Below are 15,399 nucleotides of genomic sequence, written 5' to 3' on the forward strand. Positions count from 1 at the left end.
CATTTTATGTCTCACCTCTTTGAATTTCTGCATTTTAAAATTATTATTATTGTTGTTAACATTTTGTCATTTGTCTTTGGGTAGTATTATTATTAGCTGGAGGCACTTATGACGTGTTGTCTCCCAACAGATAATCCATCTACACTGAGAGTAGGAATAAAGGAGAAAATTAAAGAAACCAGCTGCATATTCCAGTTAGTTACTACGAAATCTGATGGATTGTCTTGACTTGCCTCAAGCTATTTGGGAACCATTGCTGTTATAATAATAATACAAATACCACTGGTATTATAATCTTGTGTAATATGATGACTCACCATGGCAGTCTGTGGGTTTGTCGGTTTCCAACTTCTGGGTGAAGTGGATATTTGTAGTGATGTGAATGATTCAGCAAAGCTAAGCTGACAAAGATGAGTGTAGCTAATCCTTTTTCATTGCAGCCAAATTGAGGTGAATAGAATGGGCTCGTGTTCAGCTCCATGTCTTACATTTGAATCTACGACTCTGTGGGGCTATGTGAGCAAACAGCATCTTTACTGTCCGTGCTCGTCTCCTTCATCTTTGTTAGCTTGTTAATTAAATCAGAAATTCTTACAAAAGATTGTTCACTGAGAAAAAGGAGAATAAAATGAATATCGTGAAGCTTAACGATGCTATTCTGCAGAGCTTCGATTTTGTGTCGGCAGCACTGGACTGCGGTAAAATAAAAGCAGTCAACAGGCCTGTCTGCTTTCTCCTGCATGAGCTGAAGTCATGCATCGTGTCTTTGTATCTGCTTTTGTAGTTCAGGTGACAGTAATGAGCTACAATGCATCCTTACAAGCAACTCATTCAGCTTCATTAATCGTTTACTGAAGGTTTAAGATGATGTTTTTCAGTTAAGAGCGTTACCATAGAGATGGATAAGTCTTATCAGAAGACAGTCACGTGACTGTTATGGAAGGAATTAAATACGTGCTGTTCTGAAATACTTTGACGTTCCTTCCAAAATGTTTCTTCCCAAGCTCCTTAGACTTGTTGCAATAAGTTGCAGTCGATCATCTAATATCTGGGAGGGGATGTGTTGCAACACTGACGTTTGATTAAAGCACCATTCATGCTTTAATAAGCACGACTTACCTACTCTGTGTTAAATCATTATGAAGGCCGACTGCGTGGCTCCAAATTAAAGCAATAAAATAACAATGGGCAGCATTTCTCTTAATTCACTTTTAGTGCCAGTACATTTTCTTATTTTGCGTCCAAGCTCAATAACAATGTCACATAAACTGTGATTAATCCGCTGCCCTGTGTGCTTGTTAATGGGCAGCTTTGTAAACATCTCCAAACTTTCCTGGGACTCTTCAGCTCCAGTCGTGAGCAGAATGAATGGAGCGGCAGATTAAATGATGGAGCTTTTACAAACAGCTCTAAATATAAAACTGCAATTAGTTCACGATAAACACACTGCTCATGTTTATGCAGACCCTACAAATATATACTCAGTATAGGTTAAACTACTTCCATTCTCATGCCATGCTTTTGACTTTTTAAAAACTAAACAGCCAACAAGCCCGTGCTGCGGATGCACCACTGGGTCATTTCTAAAGAATGCGTCTTTGTTTATCGGCACAAAACTTGGTCTTTTCTTCCTCTGTTGGGTTGGACTACACCGGTGATTTTGAACACGCAGCTGTTTCGTCCACGTAAACGGCGTTTCGAATCACCGAAAATGGAGATTTTTTTTTTTAAACTCCTTTTTTGGGTTTATGTGTGGACGAGGAATCCAGAGTTCGTCACGCAATGTTAAAGGTATGTGCCTTTTTCCACGTCACGCTGTGGCCACGTTATTGTTTACAGGAGATGAATGAGTGGCAGAGAGTCAGATTAACAGTATTTTGTCTCTATCTGCAGGTTTTGCATGTTTACACAAGCAGTTACCGTCCCTCTATTTACAAAGGCAGAGGCCTAATTATTTTCCCTGTGTAATAATATTCAACATTGCTATCGATACATTTTTCAAAAAATGCCTCTGTGTGCAAAATGGGTTTAAAAACACAAATCGTGGCAGGATCAGCCTGATGTTATTTGTATCCCGCTGTAACTTTACTGTATAAAGAGCTAACATCTCCAACATGTCAGGAGTAGTTAGTTATTACAACAAGTGTTTGTGAACTAAAAATCAAGGATGTGGGATCCAGCGATGCTTCATCTCCTGCTTTGCGTTTTTGTGGGTGCCCCGTGCTAGCAGTGTCCAAGCGTTGTTTAGCTTTTTCCCTTTTCATACCGCGCCCCCCATGCAATGGGGGCGGGCCCCACACTTTGGGAAGGTCTGGGTTAGTGTGACTGAAAAATGTGCCTCTGAATAAACTGGCTGCTCCTTGGATTAAAATTTTAAGCCATCGGCAAACATAAACCGTGTCTTATCTAATAGCTGCAAGAAAAATAAATCAGGAAAAGTGCTAAAACATTTGAGTTTGTGTGTTTTTATGGTTAAAAATTCGCCCATTGTCACTTGTCAAACGGTACAATAGATGTTTAGCTTCACTGATCATTTGAGGAGAAAATTGAGCAGATGGCTTCCCAACAACCACCAGCACGAGCTGTTTGAAAGACATTACTGATCTAGTCTCATGTTTTTACTCCAAATGTCCTAAATGATAAAAACAATTCTTTTCAGAGAACACGGAGTACATGATCAGTATGTCTGTGTGCAACTGGAAGAACATATCAGCCATTAAGAATCTGCACTGATAGCAGAGGCTAATGAAAATCTGTATTACAGTGAGGTTATGGTAATATGCTAACTTATAATATGCTAACAGCTAACTTACTGCACAAACATAAACCGACTCCAGTGTGTTGAGATACTTTAGTTACTGTCACAGGATTGTTGACAAGATGTTCCTCACATAGTGTTTGATTATTTGACGGCATCATTTTTGTCGTTAATTGTCAAAGTTCATGGATGTTTTCAGGGGAGGGCTGCGAACTGTGCAAACCCTTGCCTTGCAACATGATTCTGTGCTGAGACATATTTATTGCAATAAGTCCTGCAGACAGTGGAAATGGACAGACTGGGAGGGGAAGCCAACAAAAATCTCTCCATGATGAGCCAGGCTAGTCCAAAACAAGCAGGCGAGGGAAAACTGCAAAAGGAAATTACTAAAATGAGGAAATTGTAACAACAACAACAGATTGTTATATATCATATATTGCTCAGTAATAGCATGCCTATGAATCTGTGTAAGAGAAGATGGGAAATGAAGGCTCAAGAGAATGAAAAAGGAATGAAAGAGGGAGTAAAAACATAGAAAACTGTAAGGAAATATTCTTTAACAATATCCATGGAGCAAAGAAACGGGCTGTTGATATCGGAACAGTTAATCAATCCTGACAAATATTCCCCTGGACAAGGAAACACTGTCTGTGCTTTCCTGTCATCTTACTCTGAATATTATAATTGTTTCTGGGAAATGATTGCACTCCACTGATTACTTTGAGTCTGATAAAAGGTATAGTTGGAAGCTGGCAAAGATATTTGATGTGGAGGAAACAGCTGGCTTCCTGGCAGACTCCCTGAATGGATAAATGGGAAGATGTTTTAATGTAATGTGCTTTCCAGGGAATAACTCTTCAGAGGGTGAGTTGAGGATATCCTGACAGGCTTCAGCGCTCTATTTGTTTTGGTTGATGTCCTAAAAGAAACATAATCGCAGGGGTTGCTCTCACTCTGTGTGTAGGCATGTGCGTGACAAGCGTCGTGAGGATAAATAGTTTTGAGATATGGTAAATGGTAAATGGCCTGCATTTGTATAGCGCTTTTCTAGTCCCTAAGGACCCCAAAGCGCTTCACACTACATTCAGTCATTCACCCATTCACACACACATTCACACACTGGTGATGGCAGCTACATTGTAGCCACAGCTGCCCTGGGGCGCACTGACAGAGGCGAGGCTGCCGGACACTGGCGCCACCGGGCCCTCTGACCACCACCAGTAGGCGCCCAGTCACACACACCGCTTCAGCTCATGTGTCTTGGAATGACAAAATATTATTCTTCGTCAGCCTTTTGCTTGTGAGTCATATTGTTTTGACGTCTTATAACGATTATGTTTGAGTTTCTGTTTTCTGTAGCTCCGCCTGAAGCTGTGTTTTTAGTCTGTCAGCAGGATTATGTAAAAACAAACAATCTGACATTTTTCAAACATATATGCACATAGTTACATACAGTTGATTTTATTTAGAAAGGCCTACCTACCTACCTTTATCAATACACCATAATATAGTAATTGTAACATCCATTTTCTTGTATTGATGGGTGTTGTCTTGGTCATGGATCCCCAGACCTCCCTCCCCAGCCTATTTTCAGGGAGGTACTCGGGCATGTACAAGCCAGTTGGGCGTAATCTCTCACGTGTGTTCCAGGTATGTACTGAGCCCTTCTCCCAATTGAACATTCCAGAAACACCTCACCTAGGAGGAATCTTTAGTTCGTCACATGCATGAACCAGTATCAGTATCAGTTGTGGTTGGATGCCTTTCCCAATGACGGAGCTCATTACTATTCACAGAATGTGTTGAGAACAACCTGAAATGTTTTCAGTTTTATTAGAAATAGCGTACTTCCTGACTGAAAAGTTTCATCTTCCCAAAAAATAGAGAGTCTGTCCTTTGCTTCCTGGAATTCATGTCATCTGTGGATGACACTTTAACCAGTATACAGTAGCGTTAAAAAATGTTGGGTCCATCCGATTCACAGATGTCCTAAGAGGACAGAAACAAGAAGACGGATGAAATGCAAAATGAAACAAGGAAATTCTTGAATTATCTAATTTCAGGAAGAGCCCAAGGGGAGATACTTATCTAGTTTCAAACTTATTTTGCTATCCTGACTGTAAATGTTTAACCAACCACGAGGATGGATACAAAAGCAGACACTATGCATAGGATTTCAAAGTCTTTAACTAATTAATTGAAGAAAAGAAAGGCAGGCAAAAATGAGACACTAGGAGAGTTTCACAGGGGCCGGTATGGGCTCAAAATGTGGTCATAAATATTTTGTACTTGTAAAAAAGATTTGTGTGTGGACTTAGAAAAAAACCCCCTGCAAGTTACAAGTACGGATTTTGACCCTATTTTTCTTCCTTTCATCTGATTGGTCAATGTCATGTCAATCACAAATGTAACAATCCAATCAGAGAACAGATGGGTTTGGCTGTCGAGGGGCGCTTTTTTTGAACTGCAGGTCTTTGAAGGGAATAAATGCCCTTTTACATGCCAACCCAGCGTTTTCCTTCATCACCACGAAGGAAAACAGTCTGTGGTCGTCCGAGTTTGGTGATTTTTGTGTCACAGGTCTACATGTTTAATACAGGGACTTCCACAGCCTTTTCAACAGCGCTGTGGGGGCGGGCAGTGTTTTGGAAATGACAGTCTTCATTACAAAGCTTTCTTCGTTATGAATTAGCATACATGTTTTTATTGAACATTTGAAGAACCAGCAAAAAAAACAAACTCTTGTAGAGGACATAAAGTCAGAGATAGAAAAGACAAGGAGCAGGTGCATCTAGTACAGGTAGAACTGCTGCAAAAACCCACAGAGCCCAGCAGCCAGCAACAAATTCTGGATCCTTGGCTTTTAGTTAGCAGTTAGCATTAGCAGCACATCCTGCGTCCGATGTGAAAGGACCTTTATGCTGCGCACTGTGACTCACAGCAATGGTCCTGGGTCAGCCCTGACTTTGTGTTAAACTAATCCTAAAGTAATAATGGTATTTCTAACCACTAACATACCTAGGGTTGCCAACTCCCTGAAAAATAAATAAGGGACACCTCGTGGCCAGGGCCGGGCGACCCAATTGTCTTCACCCTTCCCAGTGTGGTGAATTTTCTAGCTCTTTTTTTGTGTGTGAAATTATTTTTTTAACCATTTGACTTGAATTTGATTTAAGTAGATGCATATTCTTTGTTATATGACCATATGTGAAACAAATGATCATTTAGCCATTTATTTTTAGCTCAAAATGACAACATTAACACAGTAAAACAGGTCTCTTTCTTAAACAGAAGCCTGTCATGCTTAACTTTTGAGAATATAAGTAAATCTTTCTTTAAAAGAACTCTGTCCTGCTTAACTTAAAATAATAGAAAACAATAGAAAGAAAAACATTCTTGTAACAGTGCACATATAGTGCATTTAGTACAATTGGCTTCAGTTGAGGTATTATTTCAGCTTTTCTAATGCTAATCAGCTGCTCCTGTTTGTAAACCCGCTTGTTCCCATGATTACGCATCATAACTCATCATCATTATTCATCTATGTATTACTTTTATGTATTAGCCATCTATTTGTTGTAATCATCTATTCTTGCAGTTGTTTATTACACAAAATAAATTATATTATCACACTTCTGGCCACATAGCGCTGATATTCACTGCACATGCCCATATTAACTTTTTCCAGCCAGGTGTTTTCCTTTTCCCATTCTTCCCTTTCTCTGAGGGGAACAAACATTGCTGCTCTAACGCTGGGCTCACACTGTGCGGTTTTAGGCCCATTTTGAGCCGATTTTTTGAGTGATCGGACCGATTTTGGCCTTCATCGTGCGTCGTGTAGTATACGTGGGGTAACGAGAAGTGATTAACACCTCACGACCAGCTCCCGATCATCAATCGCTCGTGAGGGTGTCACCACAGGCGCTCACACTGCTCGCACGCAAACACGTAAACGTCGGTGAAAAAGACTGAGCAGCACGGCTGTGCAGCGTGTGATCTGGACACAAGCGATGGAGGCACTTGTAGAACTTTGGAAAGCTCATCCGAGCCTTTTCGATGTGGCCTCACAAAATTATCACGACCACAACAACCGTGAAAATAGTTGGATTTACTCTGCTGCTCAATCACAGCTGCCTGATCATGTTTTTCATTAGCAATTTAGCAAAGTTGATGGTGGTAGTGTGTCTGTGTGAGTGAAAGACTGAGAGGGAGAGTGAGCGACAGATTACCTTCATTTTTATGGACGCACAGTGTGAGCACTCAGGTCGCATCAGAGCATCGGGCCGTATAGTGTGAGACCTGCATCGTGACCTACCAACTGCGAGTCAATCGTGCAGTTTGAGCAGGAGCTGAATAACGTGACTGAAAAAAATTGCACAGTGTCTGCCCAGCTTTAGGTGTACTGTCGTCCGAGACTTGCACCGCAGTGTCAGCGTTTGTTTCCCTGTTGGCCATGCTTCTTGTTGTGGTCACCTGTTGTCTTCCGGTATTTTCTCCGTAAGCGACCTTTCCTCGACCAATGAGATGAGTGGTAATCTGAATTGTCATAAGTGTGCTGTCAGCTCATTGGTCACAAAGCAGGAGAGGGGCTGGGAATTATGTTTTCAAACAAAGCGTTAATTCCATTAACATTTATAGACTACTTTTGATTCTCACTGTATTACGGGACAAAGTGCGTCCCTTATTAGCTCAATACGGGACGTGTACTTTTGTTTCGAAATACGGGACGATTCCGTATTTTAAGGGACGGTTGGCAACCCTAAACATACCACAACTTTATCCTTTCAACAGCTACTGAAAGTTAGGGGACCTAGCTGCTATCGGATATTTCTATAGCGATCCTCCAGCTTCAAACTGTATCACCCTTCAAGGACCTGCAGTTCAAAAAAGCGCCCCTCCGACAGCCAAACCCATCTGTTCTCTGATTGGAGTCCACACACAAATCTTTTTTACACATACAAATCTTTTTTACAAGTACAAAATATTTATGACCACATTTTGAGCCCATAGGCCGGTTCTTCTGTAACAGGAGAGAGAAGAGTTAGTCTTGGCACTGCTTTTATAGAGAGGTGTGTGATCGGAGATGGGGGGTTTGGCTTACTTGGTCTACAGGTGAGTGAAGCAGCTGAGCGGAGGGAATGCTCTGTAGGAGTTGGTGAGCAGACAGTCGGTGGAAGGAGTGGAGGGCAGGCAGGGGAGTTCTGTTCTCTTCTTAGAAAGAGTTGTTTGAAAATTCCAAGTGATTGAACAGGAGTGCATGGAAGTGGAGTTAGTGGCAAAGAAGGTCCAGGCAGGTACGCTACCAGTCAAAAGTTTGGACACACCTTTTCATTGGGTTTTCTTTACTTCAGGCACTCCATCATTACACGTCCTGGAGGTGTGTTTGGAGTCATTGTCCTGTTGAAAAACAAATGAATGCAAAGTGGATGGCATGTCGCTGCAGGATGCTGTGGTAGCCATGGTTCAGTGTGCCTTCAGTTTTGAATAAATCCCCAACAGTGTCACCAGCAAAGCAGCCCCACACCATCACACCTCCTCCTCTATGCTTCACGGTGGGAATCATGTATGTAGAGACCATCTGTTCACTTTTTGTCTTTTTCAGACAAATCTCTTCTGCTTGTTGCTTTTCCTTAGTCGTAGTTTCTTTGCAGCTATTTGAGCTTTTCAGCTCCTCTAAACAGCTGATGTAGAGAAGTGTCTGCTACTGGAACTCTTTGTGGGCTCTGACCTGAGGTGTGATTTCTGAGGCTAATTACTTGGATGAATTTATCCTCAGCAGCAGAGGTCTTCAAATCTTCATTTGCTGGGGTGGTCCTCATGGGAGCGAGTTTTGTCGCTTGATGGTTTTTGTGACTGCACTTGGGGAGACATACAAAGTTTTAGCAATTTTCTGGACGGACTGACCATCAGTTTTTAAAGTAATAATGGTCAGAGGATTGACGTGGGGTTGTTTCATGTTGTCAGTGAGGAGCAGAGACACTGAAGGCAGCAGTGAGCCACCAGGGGAGTGTCTGTGTCCCAGGCTGAATGAACAGTGTATTTGTGTGTGGCAAATAAAAGGGCCGCTGCCCAAATCGACCATTACGGAGCGACTGGTCCTCAAATCAAGTCTTCAAATTTCAACAATTTCAATTTTATAAACAGATTTGTATGTTCTCTATATTTAACATTATGAACCCTTCGCACCACTTTCTTCTAAGTATAAAAGTTTTATATAAGTCGCAGCACAACAACTGGAAAATTAGTGAGAAATCTAAAATACGCATTTCCTTATAATCCAGTATATCTCTGACATTACCCAAAATATAAATATTTTTAACCATCTTTTTTCTAACATGTTCAATATGAGATTTCCATGTTAATTTATCCTCCAATACTACGCCCAAAAAAAACGGAGTTCAGTAACTCTCACATCCACTCACATCCTGGGCCATCTGATCTCAGGAATTCGCATGATAAGGTGGGGCCAGGTTTCACAATGAGCTCACCCGAAACTCTGGCTGATTGGGACCCACACCCAGTTTCACACCTTGGCTCAGGCGATTAGAGGATCATCAGGGGGTCCTTTTGTCCCTCTGTGGGGGGTCACTCCCACTGGGTTTATATCTGGGACTCTCCACCATTTGACCTTAGAACTGAAGAAGCTTCTCGGATGGGAGGTGAAACGTCTTCAAGCAACTTAAAGAAGTCCAGACGCTTTTCTTTGCAAGCTCCTTTGACTACGATGACCTGGATGACTGAGAACCTTCACAGACATACTTAACCAGTTCAAAGTGATTCCTCTCACCCCATAATTCAGCTTAGAAATCAAAATAAAATGTTGCAGCGTATCAAAAGCTGTTTTTTGATTCAACAAATACCCCTGTTGTATATTTATTTTTGTCTGTTGCAAATGAAATGTTGTCAGTAGTAGTCATCAATGTTAATGCCATTGATCTGTTTTTCCGAAAGATCACTGATATGGCATTAGTCATACTCCCAGCATTATACAATCTAAATTTCACATTATTTCCATCAGTTGATGCATCTTGCATTTTATTGTCAATGTTATCATCAACAAAGTGTAGTGGTTAGAGGTTGCTGGTTTGATTCCATTGTTGATGTTTTGTATATTATGTTGTGAACATAAGAACGATCTTAAAATTACTTCCAGCAAGTTTTACGTACGGTTGTCCTGGGACAACATGTTTGGTACTGAAAGCTTCTGGATTGCTTTTCAACTCCATGTTAAGCAGCAGAACCACCGGTTATTGAACCAGAACAATTTTTGAAGTAGATTCATTCTCACACCAGTTTGGCGTATAAAGTACGGAGTGTCAGACCTGTCTAATGCCATAACCCAGAAAATCGGGCCGCTGAAGCCAAATGACAAGTTGTGTGTTAGATCAACTGTGTAAACACATCTGGTCTGTTCTGTGTTCACCAGCATGTCATCTGTGTCTATGAGCTGTGGGTTAATCTTGGAGGCTGTAGCCAATCAGGCTGGTACAGGCTCAGAGTACAGAGCCAATATTTCATCTGCAAAACTAAGTAAATGTGGGTTCAGAAAGGAAACGATATGAAACTTTGCAATACTGGATTTCTCCTAAATCCAATACCTACCTACCTCACAAGAGCTAATTAAGATATAAAAACAACCACAAAAACACGGAGACCTTGTATAATTTCTGGTTACTGGCATTTTGACTATAAACTTTACAGGAACCAACAACTCAGGCCGTGAGCAAATATTGATATTAAAAAAAATTCAGAGTCATGTTCAGATTAGAAGCTTAAAACGTGTCATTTCTAGACAGCTGGTGATTCAGAGGTTTAGCATTACTGGTGTCACAATCTAGCTCTGAGGAAAGTCACATTCACCAGCTGTAAATCTGTCACGCATAATAACTGCAATATTGGGATCAGTGTGCAGCTCTGTGTCATGTGTCTTATGACTAGGGATGGGTATCGTTTAGGTTTTATCCGATACCGGTGCCAAATCGGTACTTTCGAAACGGTGCCGGTGCTTAAACGGTGCTCGAACCGGTGCTTAAAGAATGGAGAACACAAACTTTGTCCAAAAACCTCTCATGTTCAGCTGGTTTTTGTAAAAAGATAACAATGTTAGCCTTTTCTGCAGCTATGGGGCATATATGGTATCACTCTTGGCTGGAAGCAGTGCTTAAACAATGGAAAAAACACAAACTTTGTCCAAAAACCTCTCATGTTTAACTGTTTCCCACTTTTTCTTTGGTCATTTTAGCCTTTTTGGCCAGGGTGAAGGGAGTATCTGCCATCAAACAAGAAGACAGCCGCATGTAGCTATGATGATGTTTGCTAGTTCACCTTACATGCATTAATGTAATAACGTGGTTAGCCTACTCAATGTAAATTACACACGAACAACATTAAGCTACTCACGCAGAGAATGTCTAAATGTTTAGACGTTTTTAAAGTGTACTTCTCTGCTAAAGAGGGTTTTTACTGCACCTTGGATATTCAACAATGAGTTTCATAGTTTTCCATGTTGCTTACACCAAAGCGGCCACAGAAATAGTCCAAGGACATTCTTGCTGTTTGATATGAGAAAGGTTTATGGACATGTGTAATATTTAATATACATTCTGGCTGGTAAAATTTCACAACATTAATATATACAGAGGCAGAGATACAGCGTGGTGGGATTTATTTTTATTTTATTTTTTTTAGCTATGTGAAACTTCAGCAAGCCCCAACAAAAAGGCGGATCCATCCAGTTCACAGATGCCTTAACCGGAAAAACAGGAAAAGGGATGAAATGTAAACTAAATAAAGTACAGGGTCAAAGGTTGCACAAACTGAAATGTTAGTCCTGAATAAAAATAATGAGAAGCAAGGCAGTGTGCAGAGGTTACGTTTATATTATATTTCAGATCCTAGAAATAACTACGTCTCATGTTTCCCTGTGTGGCAAACACGATGAGGACCCAAACGCAGGACTCAGAACACGGAAAAGTAGACTGAAAACGGCGGCTTTATTTGCTGGAAAAATTCTACACCGGATACAAGAAAATGAAACCGGAAAGTAGAAACAGTGCTGTCAGCGTTGATCTCGTTATAATGGATGGCGTCAACGCGTTAATGAGCTAACCACACGAACGCATTGACACCGTCCAGCCCCACGCATGGGGTGATCCACGGTTAATGGAGATTTGCTGTGTTTGCTGTCATTTTAACGAGATTAACGCTGACAGCACTACTAGAAACATGAAAACTAGTGAACTAAACTGGGATTGAGAACTAGGAAAATACTACGAGTATGGAGGAAACACACACAGCACTGAGGAGGTTTGATGGTTAACAACGTGACGCCAAACAGGGCAAGACTGAGGACTAAAATACACAGGCAGGAAACAGGTGCAAACACAGCTGGGACTAATGTCCACATAGCACAGAAGACTATGAAAGTAAAACGGGAAACAAAGACGTCGTTCTTCTTTACTGTTAGTCAGACAGTAAATCACTTGAAAAAGTCACACTGCAATTGCACAACTTGTGTGGTGAAATGTTTTCAATTAAAAAATGAATGCATGATGGTATCGGCTGCTGAATCACAGCCTTTGTTTCTGCAGAGCGCCGAGGATGAATCGAAGTGGGTCGAAGACATGCTGAAGCTCCACACAGCCCGAGTACGAGATGTGGAGATCCTTACGGGCCTGGACCTCTACAGATCCACAAACCTCACATACACCAACACCCTAATTCTCAAAACCTACCTGGAGACCTTTGAGAGGGATGAGTAGGAGCCAGAGACAGAGATGATCATATAGGATGTAACCCTTTGTAAAATGTCTGCATTTTTATTGCATGCTCTTTGGAAAGACAACATAATGCTGTTCCACTGCTGAAGAACCGCCCAAGAAGTGCTTGGAAAGGGAACACATATTTGAAAATTACAAGAATGGTTTGTTATGACAGGAATATTACAGTACTCATTCTAAAGCACACATCAAGAACCACACCAGTGTTTTATGTCTGTGCCTAAAAGAGATTTCTCCTTCACATTTCTACTGCCATATGCACTGCATGCTATGAGATTTAATATGTAAAGTTACATGTGTTTAGTCATTTAGAAAAATCCATTCTTGGTGGTCTTCGATCATGGAAGATAATCATTGTGAACTGACACAGTGAGAAGTTTTCATTGCAAACTGTAAGAAAATAGATAAAAAAAAAAAAGATCAAAGTGGTTAAAAAATGACGTGGAAAATGAGAACATATCAACCAGGCTTTAATTTCTTCAATCTTGTAGTTTGACCTGTTCACAGCAGCCAGTATAACAGGTGGAATCACAAACTTTTAAAATCAACATACTCCCAAATTAGTCACTGAGTCTGTAAACTCATCAAAAGGTTGATCAAGATTAAGACACTTCTATAGGTCCAGAACTCTTGGCCTTCAGCTGAAGGCACGTCTGCACTGGCTTAACTTTACTTCCTGTTTCATACTGCCTGTGCCACTAACTATAAGACTATGATTATGGGCAGAGTTTTCCCAAATGGAAAAAAAGTGAACACATATTTTTTCTTATCTTTTAATTTCTGAAAATGTAGCACTTCTTTTTTACAAAACCCAACTTTCTCCCTTTGTCCCTAAACCACTTGATGGTGATCCAGCAGATGCTAAGAGTTTAAAGGCTAAAATGTGCAAATTTGCTGGTGTTTAGTTTCTTGATTCCATGATGATTTAACCAACAGTTGTGTGACAGGTAATCCAACAGGCCTAACCGACCATAGTCCTGCACCTACAGTGAAAAACTGTCGTTGTGATTTCATAAGCACCTGCTTGTTATCTCTTTAGCTAACTCTGTCAAAAGGTGTGAATTTTTCTACAATTTATCATATTTATAATAACTTTGCCACTCGTCCATCCTGCTAGCCATCGCTTCTCCGATTCTGTTCAGTGTCCTGGGCAGCTGAAGCTGAAACCAAGCAATCATTGGGTGAAAGGTGGGGTGCACCCTATATAGGTTTCCAATCCTCCACAGCTCTTACATCTGAGACATGCATTCACATTCACACCTTTGGGAGGAAACTGGAGTACCTGCAGGGAGCTCATGCCAGCACAAGGACAGCATGCCAATTCCAGTCTTTTCTTGCTTTTCCCGTTCTAACAATGTACTCACAATCACAACAAAGGAGTGTGGTTTGGAACATGTCCAGTTTAGGCAAGGCAAGGCAAGTTTATTTGTATAGCACAATTCAACAACAAGGTGATTCAAAGTGCTTTACAGAGACATTAGAAACAAGAACAAATAAAAAGCATGATTTAAAATTGATTAAAACAAGCAAATAAACTAACTAACTAATTAACAAACAAACAAACAAACAAAACAGTATATAAAATCAAAACAGATAAAATCAGAACAGTAGATAAAATCAGTAGTTAAATGTAAGTTTTGAAATTTAAAGAACTTAATGTCACCACCTCTTTTAGAAAATTTAAAGAGAAATGAATGCATTCATCTCAGTCCAAATGATTACTATTTTGCAAACTGAATGCAGACATTATGTGTGCAAAGAGGCTGCTGTAAAACCACGTGTCTCTGCAATACAGTGTAATATAGCCGAGATGCTGAAAACACAAATTAAAATGAATATCGTTTGACCTTCACTTTGATTTTGAGCCAACTGAGTTACAACATGATAGCTTAAAATGAGACCTAACCTCGAAACCATGGAAGTGTCCTTTAGTTCTGTTTAAACGGTGGAGAGGCGACACTGATGTCATCTGTCTGACGTTATCTCTTTATCCAAATTCAACTTTGCTTCCACGCCTTTATTCCTACACCGATAAGCCAGAACCTGCATTTTTTTCACGTTTGACATTTTGTAACATTAGCCCAGTGTTACCATACCTAACTACTCGTGACTGCGTAGCCATAGTCATGGTAATAAGTAAAAGGATCAATAAAAAGTCAGTTAATAGACCTGTCAAGATGTGTATGAAGCCATGTTTATTCTTGTAGCCTTTCAAATAAAATCTGTAGAGTAGTGGAAACGTTCACTGAGTTGTTTTTTATTGTGTTGTTCTCTGCAACCACTGGACTGGCAGATGATGATAATAATAATAACAATGGATTGGATTTATATAGCGCTTTTCAAGGCACCCAAAGCGCATGACAATGCCACTATTCATTCACTCTCACATTCACACACTGGTGGAGGCAGCTACGGTTGTAGCCACAGCTGCCCTGGGGCAGACTGACAGAAGCGAGGCTGCCATATGGCACCATCGGCCCCTCTGGCCAACACCAGTTCAGGTTTTCATGATGACTCCTGGAAACCTGAGAAGTTTTGTTCTTAAGAAAGCATCAAGGTTTCTGTGATGGCTCAACTTCAACTTTATTTTGCAAACAGATTTCCTTGTAATTTATTGCTCATGCTTCATGTTAGCCAATCAGTGTGCCCTCATGGATTATGTTTTACATGCACCTTTGTCCCCTAAATGATTAGAGCTGGGTCACATTACCTATGAAGAGCCCAGGCGTTCTTTCACCTGGGTGACTCAGCTGGAGGTGATCGGGCCCCAGCTTGTGTCCAAGCAGTGCACTACACCACGGTTCCCTTTTCTTGATCCACAGCCATCTGGAAGCTTTCCACTCCTGCAACCCTCTGATGCCA

General features: G+C 40.8%; 1 protein-coding gene across 1 annotated transcript in view; it reads left to right on the plus strand.

The window, feature by feature from the left end:
- The window catches only part of enpp2l (ectonucleotide pyrophosphatase/phosphodiesterase 2-like), a 33,649-nt gene extending 18,867 nt beyond the window's left edge, over positions 1–14,782 (plus strand). The window contains exon 25 of the mRNA XM_085446635.1: positions 12,349–14,782. Within this exon, the coding sequence (XP_085302761.1) occupies positions 12,349–12,519 (171 nt within the window). The 3' untranslated portion in view covers positions 12,520–14,782. The remainder of the gene's footprint in view (positions 1–12,348) is intronic.
- The last annotated feature ends 617 nt before the right edge of the window (positions 14,783–15,399 follow it).

The sequence above is a fragment of the Copadichromis virginalis genome, linkage group LG22, assembly GCF_057382275.1.
Source record: "Copadichromis virginalis isolate Kocher_CV1m ecotype Utaka linkage group LG22, C_Virginalis_male_GT1.1, whole genome shotgun sequence".
Lineage (NCBI taxonomy): Eukaryota > Metazoa > Chordata > Actinopteri > Cichliformes > Cichlidae > Copadichromis > Copadichromis virginalis.